This window comes from Uloborus diversus, chromosome 1 (assembly GCF_026930045.1).
Source record: "Uloborus diversus isolate 005 chromosome 1, Udiv.v.3.1, whole genome shotgun sequence".
NCBI classification, from domain to species: Eukaryota; Metazoa; Arthropoda; class Arachnida; order Araneae; family Uloboridae; genus Uloborus; species Uloborus diversus.
In genome coordinates, this window is record NC_072731.1 from 38,003,513 (window position 1) to 38,029,457 (window position 25,945).

The 25,945-nt window shown below is 33.0% G+C and overlaps 1 protein-coding gene across 1 annotated transcript; it reads right to left on the minus strand.

The window, feature by feature from the left end:
• Positions 1 to 937: 937 nt before the first annotated feature.
• On the minus strand, positions 938 to 25,534 carry LOC129234363 (cell adhesion molecule Dscam2-like). Its single transcript, XM_054868357.1, has 5 exons — positions 25,471 to 25,534; positions 12,213 to 12,494; positions 8,822 to 8,944; positions 4,347 to 4,492; positions 938 to 1,123 (listed from the first exon to the last, which is right to left on the minus strand). Exons 1-5 carry the CDS (start codon positions 25,532 to 25,534, stop codon positions 938 to 940), a joined length of 801 nt encoding a protein of 266 aa, XP_054724332.1.
• Positions 25,535 to 25,945: the final 411 nt, after the last annotated feature.

Sequence of the window (25,945 nt, forward strand, 5' to 3'; positions counted from 1 at the left end):
GCAAAAACCATTTTTTAAACGTATGCATTGGAGCAGTAAATATTCTGCTGCGCTGGAATAAATACACAAAATTTACTTTTTAACTTTCTTTTCCCAACACCATTGAAATAAGTTAATTGAACATTGAAGATATTTTTTTTTCGAAAAAGGCACAACAAAAAAGAGTAAAAATTATGTATTTTACAACTCTGTTCTATGAAACAAAAATAATTATATTTTAAAAAAGAGCCCATTTTATAATTAAGATAAACGTATGATTAACTCATTATAAAACGGTTTAAGGATAACGTAAAAAAAAACCCCATCTTGATATGCTTTTTATTGATTCAAACTTCTCGAAATATGTATACAGTTCTGTATTTAGCATAGCAGGCAATAGATTCCGAAACTGATCATCCGAAAGAAAAGTATCTCAGAGCAAAAGCTCCGCCCGCATATAGTTGGCCGTAATATTCATAAATGTACTGTAAATTAGAAACTCTATCATGGGAATGATATATTTATTTTATGGTGTGAAGTGAAAGAAGAAAGAACATTAATTATTTAGAAAAACGTTGGGGGGGGGGGGGGGAAACGAAATGTAACAACAATCAAAATACGTCTGCCAAAGTATTTTTGCATTTTTCGAAAATAAACTAAGACAAATTTTCTAAAAATAAGAGATATCATCCTAAATTGTACCTTAATTTAAAAGGTATATAATATTTGTTTCACTGGAAACTATAAGCAAAACATTTCTTATTTACTCTATGAAATTACCGACAGAGTAGTGTAGTGGTAGGGATTAGACGATGACATCTTACGATCAAAGGCGCAGCCAAAAACCTGGCCCCAGTCGTTTCAACATACAAAATTTCGGCAGCGTCCATGTCGAATGATGTAAGGCATGTAAGTGACCTCTCGAGTACTCGTTCGACTTTAAGTACTCTTGGCAAAATTAAATTCCGGAGTTTCGGATCAAGTGGAGTCCATGTGCCTTCATCTGGTTTGGAAACTGAGCGTCAAAATTCTCGTGGTAATGACGTCCGTCGATAGTGGATGATGAAGGATAAGATGGTATATCAGGGAATCGCACTAGATCTGCAAACGGTAAAGCCTCTAACGTATCCCCATTTAAAAGACACTATAAAAATGCTTGAAATACATATTATTTATGATGGCACTAAAGTATAGATGTAAAAGGACGATTTTGTCACTTTTCCATTAATGATACCCAACGGAAATTTACTAAAACACACCTTAAAATGGAACAATTATTTTGAAATACACAATAACGTTTACTTTCACTCTAAAACGTCAAATAAGTGAATTTAGTGCTCTAATTGCAGTATACACGAGGTGGTTTTGTAACGATACCACCTAGTGATTGCTTAAAAGTATACAAGAGGTTCAATATAAAAAATACTATCTATAAAATTAACGTGTATCTTTATGAAAGTAATGCAAAGATATTTCACGTGTATCTAAATAAGTTCATATGAAAAAAACTTATTATGACCTATATTTAAGTTAACACTAGAACGACTGACATTTTCTGTATACCTAAAAAGACTGAAGGGGCCAGTGTGGCCCCTACCCATTTTTGGGGTGAATTATTTTAAAAATTCTTCCTGAGCGTGTCCACATGCCCAATGCATCTTCTTTCATGACTAAAAACTTCGTATGCAATTATTTGTAGTGTACTCTATACTGGCGAAAAGTTTGGATCAGTTTTTCTTTTCAAGAGCAATGGCTACCATTAGGCTGGTAAGCAGTCAGTACTGTTTAGAGCATTTGGATATCCAACTGGCTGTATAAAGCGGAAGTTACAGGTTAAACCAGAGGGAATGGCCTCTTTTTATGCTAGACCAATTAGGAGAAAGAAAAATTTTTTTTTTTAATTGTAAAAAAGCTTAGGGGCCACTGTGGCCCCTCCCGTCTTTCTAGGTGTAAGGATCAATATTTACAGTACTATGAGGCGTATGATAAAATGATTAAACAAGCATTCACATAGTGTCATATAATGAAAAGTCAGGAAGTTACATTACGTTCCATTAGACATTATCCGAGTTATTAAACAACAAACTATGCGAGGGCCACACAGGCCCCTCCGTCTTTCTAGTGTTTTAATCACTGAACAAAACGTAAACCTGTCATCATTCACACATGCAAGACCTCGTGAAAACATCTATTCTGACAATTTAAGTACAATTTTTCAAAACTAAAGTTTTTAAAACTACAATTATTTGAAAACTACAAGTGTTTACAAAACTGCAATTAATATTATAAATTTGGTTGTAGGTCCAGTTAGAAGGACAGAACGCTTTCTTCATACACCCATGCATGATATTGAGAGAAAACGCAAATGGATAATTGTAAGGAATTGTGCGAAACATTAGCCGTTTATAAAACGGCAACCATTTCAAAATTGCAAGTGTTAAAAAAGTTGATAAAGTTTTCGGATCTAGAATGCAATCTTAATATTAGTAACAAGTCTAGTCTAAAAGGACAAACATTTGAAAAAAAATCATTTGTCATCCAGGGATGCATTTTCCCCTACAAGAGCGATTGCTTCCCTTTAAACTACAAAGTACTTAGAGCCCCACTAAAAAAAGAAAAAGACCCCTTAAAACACTACCTAAAATTTTTAACTGCGCAATCTGCACCATCGACTCCGCCCCCATTTGGGCACATCAGCGTTATCAGTGCAGCGTTCTCAAGCAAATCATTTTCTTAGAAACAACCTGTAAATATTATAATTTAAGGCTACAGTGGAACATTTTTTTTTCAATAATTTAGCCAGATGCCTAAAACTTTGTGTGCTTGCATATTTATTACATCTAAAACAGTAAAAAAAATTGGTAAAAAAAAAGAAAAATGTATACTTTTTCAGAAATTTAAAATTTAAAAAAAAAAAAAATAATGAAAGATTCACAAGTTAAAATTGCTTCATGCATCTCAATTTTTTTCTTTCAAACTTTGAATTTACACTTGTTTTTCAATTTAGCCATAGTTACATTAATGTACGCATTACGTGTAATGTTTTATGAGACAGTTTATAAAAAAAGGAGAATTTATGTGAAATTTTCAGCAAATACGTTAATTTTAACAACAAAAGAGTAGAATTTCTAACTTTAAATAACCGTCATTACTGAAATTAATGCGTACAACTATAACTTGATATTATCCGAATGTGTTCTCAAAGTTTCATTTTAATCCGATTAAAAGTGTGGTCCACGGAACATTTTAAGTTTAAGTTTTTAGGTAAATAATGACAGCAGTGTATAAGTGCTGCAAAATGTAAATTAAAGGGCCAGATCACGAATGTGCAAAACAAAACTAAGCCATAGTTCAAAAAATAATGCATGTAATGAAAAAAAAAAAAACATGTTGCCCTGAATACGGTAGCTGAGTTAGTATAAAGAAAGGCTAAACATTTTTTGCTCAATTTTTTGCATTTTTAGTCTTTTCTTTCGTAACTTGAATGCGATACATGCTTCGTTGTGCTTGAAAGTTCACTCCCTAAGCACGAGTTATGACTTTAAATGTGATACTTTTATGATAGGAAACATGTCATAGATGTGACTTTTCATCAATTTTATCTTTTTGCTGGAACCAGGCCTGTCATTTAGGAGGTCAGGAGAGTCAACTGTTCCCGTGGCATTGAAAAATTAATGCTTTTACATGAAAGTGCGAATTGTTTTTGTTGCTTTTTTTTAGAATGTGTATTAAGAGCACATTATTTGCCCCCCGTCAGGAAAAATTCAAAATGACAAGCCCAGCTAGAACATCTCGATTTTATCTAACCCACTGTTGCCATCGCGATTTATTGTATTTTTTTTTCTCACTTTAAAGTTCTTTTAAATGTCTAATAAATTTTTGGATGCAACTTATTCTCCAAAACACCTCTTTTAAACGTTAAATAAAGTCTCAAAACGTAGATAAGTTTCAATAACTTAACATCTTCCATGAAATCGTAGCAAAATTGGTAGCTTGAAATAATTACATTCAACTTGTATCAAAATATTAAAATATTATGGTGTCAAAATTATAAGAAAAACGTTCTGAATACATACATTTACATCACTTTTAATTAAAGTAAACACTAAATTTTTCCTTTTCACACCTCAGGAAATATTTAAATTCGTAATCGTAATATTTTTTGTGAAAACCAGCATAATAAAATAATTTTCAATAAATTTGTTCTTTTACATAATCAATAAATACACTCTCTTCAACTTTGTGAGAGCAAACATAACACTTCCTGGTAAATTGTGTTGTATAAGATCATATTCCTGTAAGAAGTTTTATGCAAAAAAAAAAAAAAAAACACTTTTCTATGACTTAAATATAATTTTACCATTCACTTTCACACTTATGCGTTTCGAAAGTGGTTGGGATGCACCATTTTCCGCAGAACATTCATATTCACCATCATCATCAATTTTTATCGAGTTCCATTTCAATATGCCATCTTGTGTAGTAAAAGGCACGTTATGTCCGGTAGTCAAATCTGGGAAATAATATAAATGATTTAATATTAAAAACTACAATTTAACAACGACATCTTTGCATATGACCAAAGCATTGCACTAAGCAATATTTTTTAAAACTGAGGTGAAAATATCACGTGTGCTCAAAATAATTATAAAATTCAAATGAAATGTAACATCAGTTTTAATGAGGGCATGATATAGTTAAAATAATTTCCCTCGGGATATATTGTAAAACAATGCAATATAAATAGGATAATATTTCTGTTGTTCAATTTTATTAGTTGACAAACTTGATCGCATTCTTTCCACCTATATGTTTCGGAATAAGTGAAGCCTTACAAAGTGGAGATGTTCTCAAGAGCAGATCTTAAAGCTAGTTAGTGACTTTTTTTCTTCCCCTTTATTTAAACCTATCCACAATTTTGTTAACCTAATGTCATTGGGCCTAATGTTTATTAACGTGAGGCTACATTAAACTTTCATTATATGATCACGAAATTATAAAACAGTTGGCTTACAGTAGATCTCATTTCCCACCTGGCAGAGAGAGACATCGTCGTATATATAATAGCGAATGATCGAGTAACCCTCCTGACGTAATCAACAATGCAATTCTTGCCACGGCATTATCATTTGATAATATGTGTTTGGTAATGTTTTAAATGCAGGAAAATGTTTTATTGTGACAAGGCTGAGCTGGATCCGGTAACTTAACTGTTTTACTGGTAAGAGTGTGTCATTTCAGAGGAATAAAGAAACGACAAAGGGGTCAACAATGAACGTTATCTACAAGAGTTAAGGGTTAATCCACTGGAGTTAGGGTTAAAATTTCAACTATCACTAAACAGGCAATTGCTTCGTACAGATGTAGAAGCAATTTTCCCACATCATAATTTGACGGGCGAGTTTTTTAGTTTCACAAATAAACAACAACTTGTTCTATTATTTCTTCAAGTCGATAGTCAAACAAATTCTCTTTGATGTTGCCGCTAGGTACAACCTCAAGCCTCGGTATTGTTATGTCCACAATGTTTCCGAGTTGCCCAGAGGTAGGTCCTTCGCAATGCAACGATTTTTCATTTTTTTAGTTCAATTGTCTTCAAAAGCACTTTTACAGAGTCGGTGAGACACCTGATTATTAATGTGCTCTGTGTGACCCTCAGCAGGAAGTGGACATGACAGTTCTTGCTACTTGCACTGCCCTGCATTCCGGTTCCTTGTCTACTTATGAGGATGAATTTAAGCGTTGTCTTTTTTTTTTCTGTCTGTTTCAGCTGTCCATTTCTTGTGATTGGAAGTTAAAAAAAAACGAAATGAAATTCACTCCATCAAAAATCCTAAGGAGTGTTTTCACGTCAGGAAAACTAATCCCTGCGATACGCTTTTTTCTCTTTTTCTCTGTATATTAGGGTGGGCCAAAAAATCAAAATTCAACCGAGCATTTAGTCTTAGTGAGGAAAACTTGTCACTCATAACACTAATTACGCTGCAAAATTTCGTGACTCTGATTTAACGTCTTCTGCTCTGGCAAGACACTTAAATCTTTGGTGTTTTTAGGGGAAAAAACAAATAAACAGAATACTTACAAAATATTTTAAATTCCGCAAAACGTTAAGTTTTAGTGCCGGAATATGTAACTTCCTAACGCAAACTACGAAAAATTTCAAGCTCGTTAAGTGAGTTAATTATTGCTGCTCTGACATAATGGCCGTACGCTTCAACTTTTAAACCACCAACTGTGTTGCAAATCTTGATCAAATTTATTTTTAAATGTATTTCTCCATCCTGGTTTAGAATAAAAATCAACCATTCTATGGGACCAAGCATGCGTCGGAATTCATTCATGTATCAAGGTATTTATCAAAAATATATCAATGAAATGGATCCTGTCAGTTGCTTGAAAGCTATATTTTGTAATTTTATTAATACACTAGCGGTACCCGCACGGCTTTGTCCGTAGTAGGATACCGCCTGTATATTTACAAATAATGGATGATGAATTTCCCGCCAATATTCTATGTTATTTTGCTCGTTCAAGTTATGGTAATTTACTCGTTCATGTTATGATCATCGGCTCGGTAAAATGGGCTTACAATTGGAATAACAAAAAGAAAAAAAATCAAATTTTCGAAAAATCGCTTCGCGATGCACACCCCTATGCTACAAACTAATTTTGTGCCAAACTTTACAAAAGTCGGCCGAATGGTCTAGGCACTATGCGCGTCACAGTGCTCTAGACAGAAAACCAGATATTTGCTCTTTTTTAGTAGAGTAAAAGAAAAGTTTTTGTTCGATGAAATACATGTTGGAAAATAGCTTTTATTTCTATTGGAACATATTTTTATGGTGAGCTGTGATAGTAAGCTGTTAGTTTAAGCAATTTAAATACCTTCTAGTAATTTTTCTTTGTGTAAAAAAACTTTCTAGTTTCTGGTATTTTTTAAGCAAATATTCGCGATGTTTTTTGCTGTGGTTTTATGTTGTTTTTATACATATTGTGTTCTGAAGTTCTTTGATCATGTTTTTTATCTGAATTTTTCCTGTTGGCGCTAAAAAAGAATCGCTAAGAACGGTGTATGACATATGTCGTCACACATCGTTTTCTTGGTGATGCTTTCTTAGCGCCAACAGAAAAAAGTCGCCAAGGGTAGGGTACATGACATTAGTTCTAAAAGTGCTTATATCTTTGTGATTAAAAGTGATACTTTACGAAAATCTAAAAATTAATCACACAAAGTAAGTAAACTCATTTCTGAAATGTACAGCTTATTTCCAAACACTTAAGATGAATAATGATCAAAACAATTTTATTTTAATCAATTTGTTGCTAATCCCCTAAATGTCTGGTTGATTTTTTTTATTGGAACACAACAAACGGAGCATACCATTTCATTTGAGAAAAACTATTAAACAATTGGTTTCTTATTTCCCGAGAAATCCACAAAAATGTGAATCTTTGAAAGTGTCCCATTACTTTTGGTGATAGAATGTATTTGGAGTAACTAAATCCAGAAACGCGTTCATTCAAAAGCGAGTAAAGAGCGAAGACTATAGGAAATGATAGACAAAACGTCATTGGGGATAATTTAAGTAAATAGACAACTATAAAAGCGCCTATTTTCGTGATGCTTTAATTTTGATGTCAAGTTTTAACAGCAGCGAAAATTGATGACTTGTATTTTTTTTTTCGAATTTCAGCTCGGGTTACATAAACTTCGTGAAATTTAAGATCTAACGTAAATAAGTGCTTTCACAGTACCAGCTAATAGCTACGGCGATGGCGTAAATTCAAAATCATTGCGCGAAAACTAGAAAACTTCCTCATAATCTAAACCCTTTTAAGGAAACACTGGATGTAAGCATAGCAGTGAAAACAAGTTATTTTTAGATAAACAGGCAAAAGAATACATTGGAACTGTAGGATAAGTTAATTAGAAGTAATACCCTCAAAATAATAGCTTTATAAATGTTCATTTTCTTTGTTTCTATTTTAGATGACTCGCTGTACACCGACAGTAATTAAAAAATGGTTTCAAGCCATTTTTTAATTACTGTCAGTCAACCCACCGATCAACGACGGGACAACACTGAAATACTGCAGATTAAGTGAAGATAATGGTGAGCATCTAACATCTCAAAATTATACTCCAATTATTACTTCAAATTGGACACAATTAGAACAAAAATACATTTTATGAACTACTCTCAGCATATGACTGCCGAATAAAACTGACAGTCTGTCGGTTGCCATTTAAACCCCAAAAACTGATTTACCTTTTAAGTACTTCTGGAACCAGTAAAGTACTGCTGTATAATAAAGCATAGTTTCCTCCTTCATAGATACAAGATAAAATGTATCCTTGAATTAAAACATTTAATTTTAAATGCAATACACCGCCAACTCAGTCATTGCAGCCGAGGACTACCATTTTGTGCCTATTAGCACTCATCAGCTCGGCATAGGAATAACTGAGCCGGAGGTAGGAAAGCTCTTAAGGAAGTCAAGAGTGCCAAACAAACTGGTAGGTAATAGAAAATTAGCACTGAACCAGACGAGTGACCGAAGCAATGGTTCTGTTCAACTCGAAGATCGAAGGTAAGGCATGATAATTTCAGTAAGTTACCTCCCTGTAGCCAGGGCTAAGGAAGAAAGACATGAAATACACCGCCAACTCAGTCATTCCAGCCGAGGACTGCAGTTTCTTGCTTATTAGCACTCATCAGCCCGGCATAGGAAGTGACTGAACAGTTTTTCTCTGACTCTCAGATTTTTCTCTGAAAAGTCACCATGCATTCTAAAAATGTGCAATGTCTGTAAGATAACGAACCGAAAATATCATACTTACTTTTGTCTGTTCTTCGCCAGTTAATCACTGGCTTTGGGGAGCCTTCTGCAACACATGTCAACGAAACAGGATCACCCACCACAACTGTTAAATTGGTTGGCTCAATAAGCCATCGAGGAGGAGCTATGTATAAAAGAATTTTATTAAATTAACCACAAAGATCAAAATAATTCCGAAGATTTTCATTAGTTCCTTTAGAAGAGTTCTTTACTATTTCTCATTAGCATTAAAATCGAATATGAGAACTAATTTCTAAGTTCGTATAATTTTGACAAAAAAATTAGGTAAATGTCTAATTCCTACATTGACATGTTATTCTGAGACTTAACTAAAAATAACTTAGTTGTAATGAAATCAAACTGTTAATTTTAAATAAAAAATTTTTGGTGGCATTATTTGAGGCGAACAACTTTGAGCCGCACAAATGTTTAACCTAAATCTAACCCTTTATTGGATACATAATTGGAATAGACACAAGGATCTGCTGAGTACATGCTTGACGAAAGTACTCTGATAAAAGATGCCTTGAGTTTTTAGTGGTAAGATATTAGACGGGTGGCAGGGGCGGGAAGATCAAAAGCATATTAAAAAGAAAAAATTGACCCAAGAATCTACAAAATTCTTCATCAGACTACCGTGATTCATCCTACGCGGGCAGTGATGATGATGATGTTGTGCAGAATGTCAGTTTCAATAATAAAACAGACTCGATCGAAATGATTGCATCTTTCGTGATAAAACGTTATATGATGGTTATACGAGAGAACCGTAGATTAAATGCACTATGTGCCAAATGTTGACGTATTTAAAATGTGCTGGAGCTGAAAGAACAACCAATGTTTTCAATTCCTGCATCTAACTTTCACCAAAATAAATGAGTTATGTGCTTATTTGTACTTTGTTTTATCTTGCTTTCAAAGATCCAAACTATTTTTTATGTCATTCTTTGAAGAAGGCTCACATTTGTAACTTATTTTTTTCGCCTCCTTCTGAGTCATTTTGTAAATTTTCGTTTTGAAATGAAAGAAATGATATTGATTATCGTTTCACCTCTTCTTATTTAGAAAACTTGTCATAACTGTAAATAATGGTCACAAATGCATAATCTTTTAAAATTAAAGTAATTCTAAGTCAAAAACAATAGTTGGGTCCCACATTTACGCCTTTTTCTATATAAATTCCGAAAAAAAGGCCTGGTTCATGAATATTATTGGAACTAAGCAGCAACATCGAATTACAAAGCACATGACTTCAAGCGACAAAAATGGGACACATATTAAGCGCAGGTATAAATGGCTGCTATTAGTGAATATGCAATAATATAGGGAAGGTTGCCGTCAATGAACCGGTGCCTAGACTAGACCGCGAAGATATTTCCCGTACCACAGTTTGTGAAGACGCGTAATCAGTTTTAGTACCTTTCGATGTCTGAAAACAATCTACTGCAGAGTCTTCAAGTAGCTAAAATTATTTAATCATATTGTTAATCGGTCAGAAAAGATTTCTGCCATTATCTTACTAATTGTTGAGATTTTCATTGAGGTATAACAAGCTTTAAATATCACTGATCATCAAAACGTTAGTTCCTTTTCAAGTACAATTCCCCATACTTCATGTTTCATCATGACTCGTCACAACAGTAACACCCATAAGAATATTCAAAATGACACAGTTGCTTTCATTGGATCACTAGATGTTTCCATGAATGAACCACCTGACTAAGTGTTTCATTCATGGTACTTCAGCTCAATCACCTTTGAGAATTGCTCAACTGTTTTAAAAGAAATATTACAATGAAAAAAATAATCTTAGAGATTCATAAAAACGCCTATACTTTATTATAATTTCAAAGCACATTTTTTTTAAATAAAATTGATTAAAAATTTAAAACGGAATAATACAGTTTCAAAGACTTTAGCTGTTCCAAAAAAATGCAAAAATTAGTAAAATATGGCCAGTCTACAAGTGAGAGCATGTAACGTGATACAGTAGCTTGCAGAAATGGTGGTATGAACCTTAACGAAGTCTACCGACAATATAGAGTCCTGAAAACAACTTTAAACAGTCGCATAAGAAGATAAAAACCGGTTTTTTGTTTTTATTTTTTAAGGAAAAATAGGAACATTATTAGTGAATCATATTTTGATACTAGAGAAGAAGTTCTGGGAACTACTTCCGAAAAATTAGGGAAATTGGCCTTTCAAGAGGCTGAGAAAAATAACATGCTCCACACATTTAATTAAGGCAAAAAATCTGTTAAGTATTTGGTAGTTTAAGACTTAAGCTTCTGGTTTCAGTAATAAAATGGTCAAAAATGTTCTCTGGCATTTTAGAGAGCAAGTACGATCTTGCGTCAAACGAGAATTTTCAAAATCGATTTAACAAAATTCTTAACAGTTCAAAAGAGGTTGAAAAGATATTAGCTAAGAACAGTGTTGCACAGGTTGGGAAAATATCAAGTGGTGAACTAGGTGTGATGACAACAAATGTGTGTTGTGTGAGTGCTGAGTTTTTTTTTACGTTCCCCTTATCCGAAAATTAAATATTTTAGAAAATAAATCTATTTTTCTACAACTTATTGTTATTTATACTGTTTATTGATCACCTGTTATAAATATTTGTAAGTTACGCATTGATATTTTAATTTGAGAATGTGGTCCATCCATGGAAACTCGGTGGTCCATCCATAGAAACCGGTAGCCATAAATGAACCAGATACTAAAATATTTATTTTTAATTTTTATTCTTTATTGTGTATATTTATCATGAAAGTGAATATATTATTAAAAGAGAAATATAATAAGAAATTGTTCTTATAAATAACGTGAAATTTGAGTTGGATTTCCCTTCTAAAAAAATCGAAAACTGCTATGTGGTTCATTGACGGCAATCTTCCCCTATATCTATACATACCTGTATGTATGTATGCTATTAGAAGTTGATCTATGTTCTCAGAGAACGCATTGTATATCGTAATAATACGTTTTTTGTATAATATCTTACTTATTTGTTTGCTTTTATCAACATCCTAGTAGTGTAAACTACTGTTTTACATTCCGCAATTGCTATATTTTCTGCATGATATGATACAAATGCACGATATGATACTGTTTGATAATGTTGTTTCATACCATATTTACTAGAGACTAATTTTTCTACGGTAAATGATTTTAAAACTTTTAATGAAACTATTGAATAAATTTCTGTTTAGTGCTTCCCCATAGCTGTTACCAATGGTTTTCGGCCATGGTCAAAAGTCAAAGACGGCAATCAAATGTATTATGAACCAGCTTAGATAATAAAAGCTTTAATTGAAGCAACGTATCATCTATACATACTCCAATGCTACTAATAAGTTCATTATAAAACGTTTGATTTGAGTAGTACTCACCAACAACCGTTAAGAAAGCACTGTAAGAAGCTTGACCCCATTTGGTTTTTGCTAAGCAAGTGTAATTTCCACTGGATGCAACTGATACTGGATTCAATATTATGACTGAAAATTCCTTGTCGACTTTAATGGACACGTTTCTATAAGATTCAACCGGTTTACCATCTTTTAACCAGGTAAATTCTGGCGTAGAATCTGTAGAACCAACAAAACAAAATGCAGACGCCTGATCTCCAACAGCAACTCGAGGTGAGAAAGAAAACTCCTTGATTTTTGGAGATTCTGAGAACAAATAAATAAAGACATTTATTAAAATCATTGAGTTACAAAAAAAAAAAAATGATTACAGAAGGTTTTTTAAACATTAAAAAGGATTCAGAATATTACATAGATTTCTTAACACAGTCTCAGGGTAAATAAATGGAAGAGAACAGAAACGGACTGTGCCCCAAAATCCGATATTAAGTACGCCATTGCTTTTTGAGGCATTTTGGAAATATAAAATGTTTTTCGTTGCATTTAAAATGTCTAAACGAGCCAGAGTGAAATGATAAAAAATGACATATACAGGTAAAAGCGTAACATTTTACGAGCAAGTTCAATTCTCAAAATTTCTTTAACTTTCGCTGGCTTAGAACCACCACAGTTCAGCGGCAGAGCACTGGTCCCCTAACCAGGGAATCGTATGTCCTATCCTCTCTGGTGCCAGTGGACTCTTTTTAAATTTAGGAAAAATGAGCATTTATTACTTATAACACAATCGATGAGAACAATTTGATGAAAAACTCTAATAATGATAATCACGGGACTGGCCTTTATAGTAATTTTTAACGATATGTTGTTGTTTCACAATATCTGTACCTCAGAGCCAGACTGACGTATGTCCAATAATTTCGATTTTCTGTTTATTAGTGCATTGTGTGTAGAATCCTAATCAACATCGAACCATGTGAAAGCAATTCAAAAAAAAGGGGGGGGGGGGATCATCTACCAGTGTTGAAAGAACGCGTGTCCAATCGTTTGCATACGATAGACAAAAGTTTTTCCTCTCTCCTCAAAAGTTGCAATTTACGTGATTTACGTTGTTCTGGCTCTGAGGTACACATATATGCTTGCTTTTTTTATTAGTTAGGGTAGACGGGGCACGTTTACGTGGATTTTTTTCCAACGAATTTTCTAAATTTTAAGTTTTAACTTAGGAAATTTTAGACATTGCGGTTTTAAAAAGCAGTTAACGGAGTCAAAATCGGTATATTCAGTTGTTGCTCACCTTGTGATTGTAACCGTTATTTTTTCCTTTTTTATTATTTTTTTTTTTTTTTTGATTCAAAGTTGGTTTACGCATATTTACTTTGACAACTAACGTGGTTCTGTTAGTGCTTTGGACATAATGTCTTACCATCGTTTAAAAAAAGCAAATTTATTACAGAATGAATAGTGATAAAGTAAATGCTGAACGGGCATGAAGACAGCACTACATGATTGTAAGCTATAAGATACAAATTTGTAACTAAATTAAAAATTAAATAGTGATTTTCAAAACTAAAAAGCCTGAAAATACTACAAAATTTTGAGACAGTTCGAAGAGAAAAAAAAACGGCATGGCACGTTTAGAAGTAAGACAGAGTAAGAACGTGTGTAAAGGTGCTCAGACGTCGACGCGTTTACTTGCCCGTCGCCAAGTTTGGATTTAGTTTTAACGTGTAAAAAAAAAAAATAATAATTAACATTTCAGTTCATACGAATAGAATTCTTAAAAAAGGATAAAATTCTGCTAATTTTTACATATTTGTTCTTTTTTAACTATGTATTATTTATTTACAATAAGCTTCAAAACGTTCAACTCAAAATTTGCTCGACTTGGTTGAAAACAGATTTTACAATCCGCATGCTAGACCGAAGCTCGACTGATGATCAAAAACTAGTGAGGATATTTGCTTCGGAGCAGCATCAATATCTTATCTCTGTTGACTCTCCAGATATAATTCGTTTTGAAAAAAAGAGCACTGCGTAAACATGCCCCGGTACACCATATGTTGAATGGTTGTGCAGGACATAATGAGTAATTTGAAAAATTTAACTGAATTAACCGAAATTTAATTCAATTTGTTGTTTCAATATATACCTTCAACATTATAAGCTTATATTATTCAACTAGCGGTACCCGCACGGCTTTGCCCGTAGTAGAAAAATTAAAAGTTCTTTTGGTTCGCCTGTATATTTACAAATAATGTAGGATGAATTTCTCGTTAATTGACTTGCACATGTTGCGATTCCACGTTATGATAATTTAGTAATTTACTCATCCATCTAATGATACTTTTGCTTGGAAAAATGTTCTTAAAATTGGAATAGAAAAAGAACAAAATCGAATTTTCGAGAAACCGTTTCGAGGTGCACACCCCCATGCTACAAACTAATTCTGTGCCAAATTTCAGGAAGATCATCCAAACGGTCTGGGCGCTATGCGCGTCACAGAGATCCTGACAGACAGAGAGAAATCCGGACAGAGAGATATCCAGACAGAGAGACTTTCAGCTTTATTATTAGTAAAGATAACCCGTAGTAAAAGCACAGCTTATGTCGACCAAACCCAAAACTCTGCCAACACTTTTTTTTTCCAATAATAATTTTCTTCCCCTAAGTTTAAAAAATGGAATTAAAAATTTGGGAATGGGATTTTGTTATATCTATTAACAATAGAAATATGAATTTTTGACTTTGACATTTAATGTTTTCCATCCCTGCTTACAGTTACTGGGATCTCTGCTGCGAAATGTCTCGATTTAAACATTGAAAATACAATATACATAGCTTATCGTTCCAATATTCAATATTAATATACTAAAAATACTGTTCTTATTTTGTTCTTTTCAAGCTTTGAACTTTTAATTTTGAAAGTTTATCAACATGTGGGTTCAGGGGTGCCCACGTGGTGATCCATGGCGCAGACTGTACCATTTAACATTTTCATGGTTGCTTCTATTCAGTGGCGTCACTACGGAATGCAGGGGAGGCAGTTTGCCCCTGGGAGGGGGGTATACCCAAGCGGATTTGCAAGTTTTCGAAAAATATGAAGCTGAAATGCATTTTTAAGACGACAAATTTGAAAAATTTCCCTCCCTTCTCGGACCCCTTTTTTCAACTCCGAATCATGGAGTGACACTATACTCAGGATTAGTTTAGTAACGACTTCCTCTGATACCTAAAAAACTGAAACCCGTTATCTTTCCCAGTGTTGGAGATATGTTTGAAACAATTAAGGTTCATCAGTTTCATTTCCTTACATTTTTAACCTCTCAACAGCCTGCAAACTGCCATCTAGGGCAAGTTACATAAAAAGCGTTTATGGTTTTTATTTGTGTTCTGTACATAGTCCCACTTAACATTTAGTTATATCACAAATGTAGTTATTTCTGAAAGTTGTATGAATTTCATGTTCACATAGAATTTTTGAAACCCCTCCCCTTTTTGTGTGTTTTTAGGGAGTGGGGGGCACACAAATTATCGCACAGGATCTCACCAATGTTATGTACGCCACTGCTTCTAGAGTTCCTAATGGGGGCTATTTCATTCTTGGGGAGAGGGAGGACAGTAAAATATTTAAGGTTAAAACGTCATTATTCTTCACGGGAGGGGGGCTTTGGTATATTATTTAGGAAACGGTAATCTGAAACTAATTTACACATTTCAAATCACAAAGTTAAAAGAAAAAATGCTAAGTTGTACTAAAATGGAGTATTGTAATAATTCCTAAACCGCGTGTTCCCGTTTAGCTTGAAGGATCCAAGTTTTCACAGACTTTAATCATAGATGCACATTGCATACTTCCACTAACAAAATGGGCGTAATAAGATGCACAGTTAAGATGTGATAAGTTTGAAGTGGGAAAAATAGCGATAAAATATGAAATCTAATCTTTATATAGCTACCAAGTCTCCTAAATTGCATTTAGAGAAATAATCTCCATGAAAACTTATCACTTTAGAGAATGCGAATCATATGCGAAAGAAAATGAAGGAGAAATTCGAGTTTAAAATTAGTAGGGTAGACCGGGGCGCGTTTACACGGATTTTTTTTCAATGAATTTTCAATTTTTATGTTTTAATTTAATACATTGCGGTTTTATGAAGCAGTTATTATAGACAAAATTGGTATATTCAGTTGTTGCTGAGCTTGTGTTTTTTAACCGTTAAAAAATATTTTTGAGTCCAAGTCGCTTGCGTAAACTTGACCCGGACACGGGGCACGTTTACGCATATTTATTTTGACAACTAACGTGGTTCTGCTATTGTTTTGAACAAAATGTCTGACCCAAGCTAAAATAAAGCAAATTTATTACAGATTGAATAGTGTATAAAGCTGAACGGGCATGAAGACAGCACTATACGATTGTAAGCTATATGATACGAACGTGTAACTCAATAAAAACTAAATGGTAATTTTCAAAACTAAATAGCCGGAAAATACTAAAAAGGTTTGAGTCAGTTTGGAGCGGAAAAAAGTGTTAGGGAACGCTTAAATAAGACACAGTAAGAACGATCGTAAAGGTGTTCTGACGTTCAACGCCTAAACTTGCACCGTCTCCAAGTTTGGATTTATTTTTAACCTGCAAAATATTATATATAAATAACATTTCAGTTCATAAAAATACAATTATTAAAAAAGGATAAAATTCTGCCAGTTTTTATATTTATTCGTTCTTAACTGTGTATTATTTACTTACAATAAGCTTCAAAACGTTCAACACAAAACTTACTCAAATTGGTAGAAAACAGATTATTCTTTCTGCATGCTGAATCGAAGCTCGACTAATGCTCAAATACTTGTGAGAATATTTGCTACGGAGTAGCATCAATTACTGGTGGCACTCCAGCTATAATTCTTTTTGAAAAATGGCACTGCGTAAATGTGCCCTACAGTCTGTGCATAATTCAGATGAGAACTAGTCAACTTTTCAGAAGAATGATATGTCGTCTCAATAAAAAAAAACTTATATTTTTCTTTGATGTTGAAACAAAACTGCAAATGTCATGCTATGATAAATAAATAGACATTACAATAGCTTTAAGTTCGAAAAATCACACTGTTCACACATTTAATTTAAAACCTTTATTATTCACTACATAAAGTTAAAGTTCACAATATCATACTTTTTCGCTATTTTCTCTTCAAGATTGCCATATCTTAACTCTGAATCTGATTTTGAACATTTTGGCAATAGGAAGTATGCATCAAGGACTATCGGTTGCGAAAACAGAGATTTTTGCAGGTTAAACGCGTACATGCTGTATATCTAAAAAACACATTACTTATAGACATCCATTTTTTCTTGCTTTGATGTTTTGGAGAAATAGAAATATAATAGAAACCAAAATAGAAGTTAAGTAAAAATGCAATGCGTAGCATAGCTGCGTATGCATTCACTGCAATGCGTAGAGTTTATTATTTGCTGTTAGTCTTTAGTATGGGTTTTCTTTTAAACCGTAAGATTATTACTTTAACTTAAAAGAGAAAAATAGCTTATACAAAGCAATCATCCGGTTTTCAAACTCAGTTCCTTGTCCGATTTTTTCAAATTATGGTAACCCTCCGCTAATGCCAAGGCCTGTGAAAGATAACAGCAACAAAACACTAGTGGTTGAACTGGCAGTTGTAACATAAGGATATCTGAACGTGCATGATTTTTTACTGTGTTAGTTTATCGTGTTACGAAGTCTTTAGAATTTAAAAATACAAATAAATATTTAATTACTTTTATCTCTTCTCGAAAAATTATGAAAACGCAATCAGCAAAACATTCAAAAACTGTAGACTAGGTTGAAGATGCAAATAAAAAGAAATGATTACTTGTTTGAAAGTCTGAAGAACTAGATGTGGTTGCAATCGTCCGACTTGTAAGTTAAACTTCGTTTACTTATTATTCGTGACAACTAATATATAAGTACATGTTTCTAAATAGTATAAGGTTTCCAAATGCATTTTTGATTGATTCCGTACAGCGTATTAACAAGTCCCATATTCCTTAATCATAAATGTTAAAAATAGTTACAGCGACACTCGATAATACGCTTAGGATCTATTTTGACTCATTTAAGCCCGTTTGATTGTTCAGGTTTTGGTCCTTAGTTGAGCCATAATACATTGAGCCCTTTCATACGGATTTTAGTTTCTTGAGATCAAACATATCCTGATAACTAGCAGTATGTGTATTGATATATAGCATTAAATGATTAACATAGCATTGAGGGCATTTTGTAAACGATAACTAATGTAATAAAAAACTTATGATGATAATAGCAATAATGCATTGAAAATTAACATTGATAACTAACGTATCTATGCTATGTTCTACCTTAACAGTTTCTTTTATTCTATCGGGGCAAAAATTAATTTTATTGAGCTGAAGAAGTAGACTTGATAGTGTAATAGTTATGTCTCTAAAATTTTTTTTAATTAAAATTTTGATAAGCTTATGATTTCGGATCTCTAGACATAGAAACACAATCACAAAGTAAGTGTATTGCATATGACTTATTATTTCCCACGCTATTTTCTTGTTTACAAGTTTTTCAAAATGTTTGTGCACAAATTACTTCTTTACTGATGGGGGGGGGGGGGAGTTATGTTTCATCCTTTAAAGATGTAACTAGTTTAGTAACGTAGCATTTACGTGCGGTAGAAGAGGTTCAAATATTTGTCTTCTTTTCAGTTTTTTTTTTTTTTTTGAACAACTGGACAAATGTGACTTGTTTGTATATTTTTAGCTTATAGCAGTGCAAAAAGTTTTTAAATGATATCTTACTTCTGAAGTTTGATGAAATATTAAAGACATTAAGGCGTATCGATAAAAAATAGCTTCAAAAAATAATATAGGTGAAAAGGGGGAACGTGTGAGCACGGATATGTTTTACTAGGATAACTTCAAGCAAAAAATCTTGAAAAGTTTTTTAAGTAACAGCATTTCCAGTCCTACCTACTTCTTCGCCAAACTTTTAGAGCAATGAGCCAGTTGTGACAACTTCTTTGTTTTAGCAGGTGTTGCAGGTACTTTTTCTCGTGAAACCATGTATTAAACAAACTATGATGCCAAACTTAGTTACTGCAAATCAATATATGAACATTAAAAAAATAGTATGAAAATTATTTTTTCAAAATTAAATTAAGAATTCTTTACTTTTGAAAATTAGCTCTAAGTTAAATAAGGCAATTGTAAACTCATCATGTAGGAGCACATATGAACAATTCTCAGATTCACTCCGTAATATAAATATAAGTGTAGGGTTCTTAAAAATATTGAAAAAAGGTTGCAAGATTTGTAGACATTATTTCGCTACAACAACCTTTTAAATGTTTTGTTAATTATTATTGCATTATTGATAGTTAATTACTTATTTGTTATAGTTCTTAATTCTTTTGTTACTAAACAGTTGACTAATATTTAAGTGTTATATAATATTTACAAAAAAAAATTTTTTCTTTAACTAATAACTGAAGTTAAAAATAATTTTAAAATGCATCATCATATTTTGTATGGAGATATAACGCACTATATAACAAGAATAAACTTTAAATAATAAAAGTGTGTTTTGTAATGTTTAGTTTTGTGTTGTTTAAGGCTTTGTATTTTTTTATTCTTTTCGTATAGGTTTCCTATTAAAGAATATTGCTTGTTGAAACTTTAGGATTGTCCTGCATTTTCATATGTGCGCGTTCACGCGTGCCCCAGGCTTTTTTGCATGTGTAACCCTATTGGGGCATATGTGAACAATAGAAGACATTTTTTTTTAAATCCATACAGTAAAGAAATAATTTTTTAAAACTAATCGAAAAATCCAGGGCCAAAGCAAAGACAATTCAATTATGGGTGTACTTTTGCTCTGAGAAATTGATAATATTTTTGCAATATCAACAAATGAAAAGAAATGCTCACTTGTAGTCCCCCCTCCCCTGCATGGAATTTATCATGCTTCAATAAACTTTTTGTGATTTCAATCGTACGACACAGTTGTGCTCATGGACGTAGCCAGAGGGAGACAGAGAGGGGCAACTGCCCCTCACTAGAAGAGGGCCTTTTATCCCCACGCTCATTACATGTTAAGACTTTACATGTTAAGACTTAAATTTCAAAAAAAAAAAAAAATCTGAGGGGAGCCGCATAACTGCGTTTCCCTCGCATTTGACTGTAACTCGCGTGAGAGATTTTTCGATGGGAAGGGACTTGGCTTTAAATTCATTTCCGGGGTCTGGCCCTGGAATGGGATAGGGCAATTAAAAACTTTATCTTGTTGGGTATATGCTTGCCCCTCTCTAACGGAAATCCTGGCTACGCCCATGGCTGTGGTTTTGAATTCTGCTCCAATCAGTTACGAATATAAATATATTCATGGAAATATTAATTAGAATTTAGCTGAGAAATATTAATCATTCAAAACCTATATTCATTGCTTATGGGAAGATTGATCCCATGCCCCTCGAGTCACTTGCAGAACGTTCTTATCAATTGAACTAATGGACCACCATGTCGGGATGCTATGAACTAAGCAAAAAAAAAATAAATTGAAATCGATGCCTCTATTGAGTTTGAATATTTTTAAAATTTAAACTACGATTTCCCATATTCAAATCAATATCTTGCTTCCTTATTTTGACAGCAACATAACTGTAACTCAGAATCCTGCAAAAGGAGTTTAGATTGCATAGTAATAGAAATTTTGATTAAAATTATGTTGAAGAAAATACGTCATTAAAACGATATTTTTCAGCCTTTTGTCTTTCTAACTCACAACCTTCGCATTATTAGCACGACGTTCTAATTAAGTGAGCTAATGGGTCTACGTTTCCGAATTCTACGTATTGAAACAATTCAAAATAAAAAAATTAAAATGTAGGTTTTTTCGACAAAACAACTAAATTGTGGATTGTCTCTTTGTTTTTCGCAGAAACAATCAATATTTTATACTGCAAAGCGTTTTTCTCATTTCTGTAACAATTATCTCAAAAAAATAACTATGTTGTAAACATTTCCCCGCCAAGAAAACCTTTAACTCTTCCCCACAAAAAAAGAAAGCCTTTATCCTAAACCAAAAAAAAAAAAAAACCTCAGCCTTAAAAAGTCATGATATCTAGTTTGCCCGCCAAGTATCTGCCGAACTATCATCCCCCTGTGTTGGTTTTTTTTTTTTTTTTTGGTTTAGGATGAATGCTTTCTTTTTTTGTGGGGAAGAGTTAAAGGTTTTCTTGGCGGGGAAGTTTTTACAACAGGGTTGTTTTTGCTGAGATATCACATCTTTTTGCATTGATATTATTACTTTGTCTGTATTTTAGAATTAAGAATTTCAAGTCATAAATATTCAATTGAAACAACGTTGTTTTGTGTTTTTAAGGAACAATAATGGCAAGCTTAATTTAACGTCATGTTATTTTCTGACCAGTAAGATTCTATGTTCGTTTGGTGAGAATTGGGCCGTTTAAATTTTGTTGCAATCCTTGTATCCTCTCTGCTGCAAAGAAAACTGCTAGGATAATAAAATACTATATTTTTAATTATATTGTTTTCAAGTATTTTACAAGTTCGCCATAAATTTTATTACACTTTTTTTATTTGGTGGATTATTCAACATTTTCATGAAGTTTTTTTTTAAAAATGTTTAACAACTTGCGGATTATATCAATCTAGCTCTTATTTAATGACTTATTTTCTTAAATCGCAAATTATTTTACGTTTTATGGGATAATTTTAATTGTTGGGTAATTTATCTTTCTTTGGATGGAACTCTTTGTCTTGTTTAATACCTAGTTTTGTTTAAAAGTTCCCCAAAAAGACAATAACGTATGTTATGACCAAGCAAAAAAAAAAAAAAAGTCTTTAAATATTTTAAATTTGAATGAGTCAGAAGATGTATGTAATATCCTCTACGTCAAATCGCGGATATCACAAATTTACCACAGCGACTGCGTATGCGCGTGGACTTAGCTCATTTCAAAAGTCTTGCTTAAATTAATTGCAAAAATTTTGTCTGTTAACAAATTACTGCAAAACACGGATATCCACACGCATATATCATATATTTCAATTCATAATGTGTTATGTTTGTGAAAAATGTATTAATGTAGAAAATAAGCAAACCAATAAATAAGTGCTATTCTTTGCTCTCAATTATAAAGTTAGATGTATGATATACATATGCGTAGAGTTACATATAAAAATTGTCACGCAAAATATTTTCATGGTTTAACCCCACTTTCGCCGACATTTAAAATTTCTTCCCCCTTAAATATATCAAAACTTAAAAACAGGAAGAAAAAAAAAATTCGTATCGGCGAAATTGGGGTTGGGGGGGAGACTGTATTCTACTCTTATTCTTTAATGTTTCTCTGCTTAAATATAAACAAACTACATAGCTCATTGGGCTTTCTGTTTTAAGATTCTAAGTCTGCGCGCATGCGCAGTTGCTGTGGCAAATTTGTGATATCCGCGATTTAACACCTAGGATGGACTGTTGGATCTGTTTTATTAGTTTTGATTAAATTTCATTTCCAAAGACAACTTTTGAATAATCGTTAGATCTTAGTTCTGTTATAGCCTTGCAACTGCAGTCAGAGATTAACAAACCGTATAAGCTGAGAGTAAGTACATATGAATTTAGGGGAAATTAGTGATTTTCAAACTTTAATTACTCCGGTCCATGATGTCCCTGGAGTTCGAATTTTTGTATATGTCCTCAATGCCCCCCAAAGAATATGTATACAAAAAATCATTGGCATAGCCCCCGAGGGGCTGCTGCAGAACCCCGGGAAGGTAAGATTTGTGGAGTAAAAACGAGGGGGAGAGGGAGGGGGGGTCAAATGACACAAAAGGCACATCAGTAGGGCACAAGGAATGTGTGTGCGAAATTTCAGATTGATTCCTTTTTTCGTCTGGACTGTAGCCCTGTCAAAGGAAGCGAAAACGTTTTTGAACAACAATTTTGTAACTTTAATACCTCCTCCCCATGATGGTGCAGGGGATTGTATTTTGGTTTACGGCATCAGGGGCCACTAGAGATTGAGTGTACCAAAAACCAACTCCGGGGTCTTCATGGGGCTGAGATACAGAGGGGTGAAAAACCCAAAAAACCCCAACTTGTTCTGTCGTGTAAACTTGTTCTTGGTCGCTTTTATTTTCTTTCGTCTTTGGCGGTGGATTTGCTTCTGTTGGCTGCTGACGTTTGGTTTCCTTGGCGGGGCGGGACGCTTCCGCGTCCCGTGATGATCCACTTTAGCTACGTTCTAGCTGTTGTTATATAACCGATTTGTGAAACGTATTAATATGTTTTGTAACTGAACGGTTTTATAACTTAACCTCTCCCCTCCCGGACCTAATTAGTGGATACTAAATAGGTTCTACTGTACTGTTCTGTATAGGCAGACATAAAAGTTTGTTCAAAAGATGAAGTTCAGTAAAGTGCGGAATGCCACTTTCGATGTTAAAGAAGCATCAAGTGATCCTTAATTTTTCAATAATTGCTGTACGCATTTTTCAATACATTATATAACAACAACCTTATTCGTCACTTTTGGTATCAGCAATGTGCAATTAGGTTTCAATGGGAGTTGGGTCTCGTTTTATGAATAAAAATGAATTGAATAAGTTATGTTGATCTTTAATTTTTATATCTTTCATGTTAAACACAAAAGAAAAAAGTTAGTTGCAATATTGGATTGAATTTGGAAATTTTCATTCGCTTAGTCCGACATTCAGACTTACAAGTTGGACTTTTTCGAAACCTTTATTATCCTTAAAGCATCCAAACTTAAAATGTTTTTAAGAAATGAAAAAAAATCTTTACCTTTTAGTGTTTAATTTTGTTAACGAAGTAGTTTAAAAATATGCTTGTTTTTATCTGTGCAGAAAACCAATATAAACTGCAGTAAAATCACATTACAGCAAATATTTACTGAATTTACACAAATTGCGCGCGAAATTACACTTTGTATGGTAAATCGTATACCCAACTTTAAAGATAAATGCTATTTCTCATTTTTCAAACCAAATTCGAATTCCATTACTATTTGATTTCCAACTTTTTTAGCAGCAAACAACACTATCGATAAAGTCCCTTTTTATTACTTTTAGAAATATGTGTTTTACAAAATGGACGAGCATTCGGTGTGATACTTCAGAAAATCCATTACTGACATTCCAACGTTGACCTATCGGAATAAGGTTTCCAAATTACGTCCTGCACGTGCTAATCGCGGAATACGTACGCAGCGAGAGCGTTTAGAGTACATGACGGACTGCTCTGACTAAAGTTATTTTCCATGATAGGTACGCATTTTTTTTCTGCATTTTATTTATTTTGCAGTGATGCGAGTTAAGACTTTCACCGAATTTTGTAAGATTTTAACCATTTCTTACGTACTGGATTCCCAAACAACACGTTATCTGATATCAAGACAGATTCGTTATTCATACTATTAAGCAATTAATAGTTTATTCATGTTGCAGCATGTGTTTAAAGATTTAGCATGAGCTTTAATAAAAAATCAGTTTGTTACAGTAATTATAAACAAATAAATAAAATATTCATTTGCGCAACCGTTTCTAATAATTCAGCAAATAAGCCAATAAATAAATAAATAAATAAATATAAACAAAACACCAGAATATCTTCCAAAATGAAATTTTACGCGATATAATTGGAATATTTATACTTAGTTACTTTGGGGGGGGGGGGGATAAAGGCACTATAACCACTTACAAAATCATACCAGCATTTGCCTCCTATTAGTCAATATTTTGTACAAATTTGTTTAACTTAATCAATGTAATAAATCTCACTTTTTTTACTTTTCTTAGACATAAGCAATATTTGGTATGAAAATATTTTACATCTATATAAGTCTTTCTTCTGGAAAAATCCAATGAAAAAATAAAACTTTTCGGAAAGCAAGCCAACGATATATAATTAGCAATACTTTTATTCAAAACGTGTTTAAGACAGATAAAAATTATTTTGAGCTAACGTAAATATTAAAAAGAAACAGGTAAAAGTGTTTATAGCATAATGAAACTGCAGCTGTTGAGATGAAAATACTACGCGATCATGTACGAATTTAGAAAATTAGTAAAATCTTATGCGATGCTTTAGTGATTTAACACATTCATCAGTTGTCATGAAAATTACAAACTATTTAAAATACAATTTTTTTTAAGCAGGATGCAAAGCAATTCATTAGTTAACTCCGTTAATGATGAAATCTCAAACCTTACCATGTTTTCCAGCAATACATTCGCTTATTATCATACAGATCCAAATAATGTAAGCAACATCCATATTCTAAAATGGTTAATTTTCATCGAAATATGAGTAGAAAGTAAAACAATAGATAAGAGCTACATAATCACATTTTAACGCACATGAAGATAATCTATTATCAGGCACAGGATTTACTAATAGAATAAACTATGCAAACAAACAAATGTAGGTTCCTTTCGCTGGGACGCTTGACGAGATTATGACACTAAAGATGCTGCAGTGGCGCCCTACAGTGGTCGTTGTAAAATACGTTCTTCCTTATGTTATAACAAATTACTAGAAAAATGTTATAGCAGCGAAAGCAATGAAATCCCGTTACAACGAACATCAAGGAATCATAAATTTAGTTCGTTGTAACGGGAGTTTCGTTGTGATGGAATTTAAGAAATTTAATAAATATTAAATCCGTATTGAAAGTTGATTTATTGA

What these genes read in the sequence shown, in the direction of transcription:
- LOC129234363 (XM_054868357.1), bottom strand. Translation starts at nt 25,534, where the DNA reads ATGGATGTTGCTTACATTATTTGGATCTGTATGATAATAAGCGAATGT. An exon ending in ATGTATTGCTGGAAAACATG is followed by an intron (nt 12,495 to 25,470) that starts GTAAGGTTTGAG and finishes ATTTGTTCTCAG; the next exon opens with AATCTCCAAAAATCAAGGAG. An exon ending in TGCTTTCTTAACGGTTGTTG is followed by an intron (nt 8,945 to 12,212) that starts GTGAGTACTACT and finishes TTTTATACATAG; the next exon opens with CTCCTCCTCGATGGCTTATT.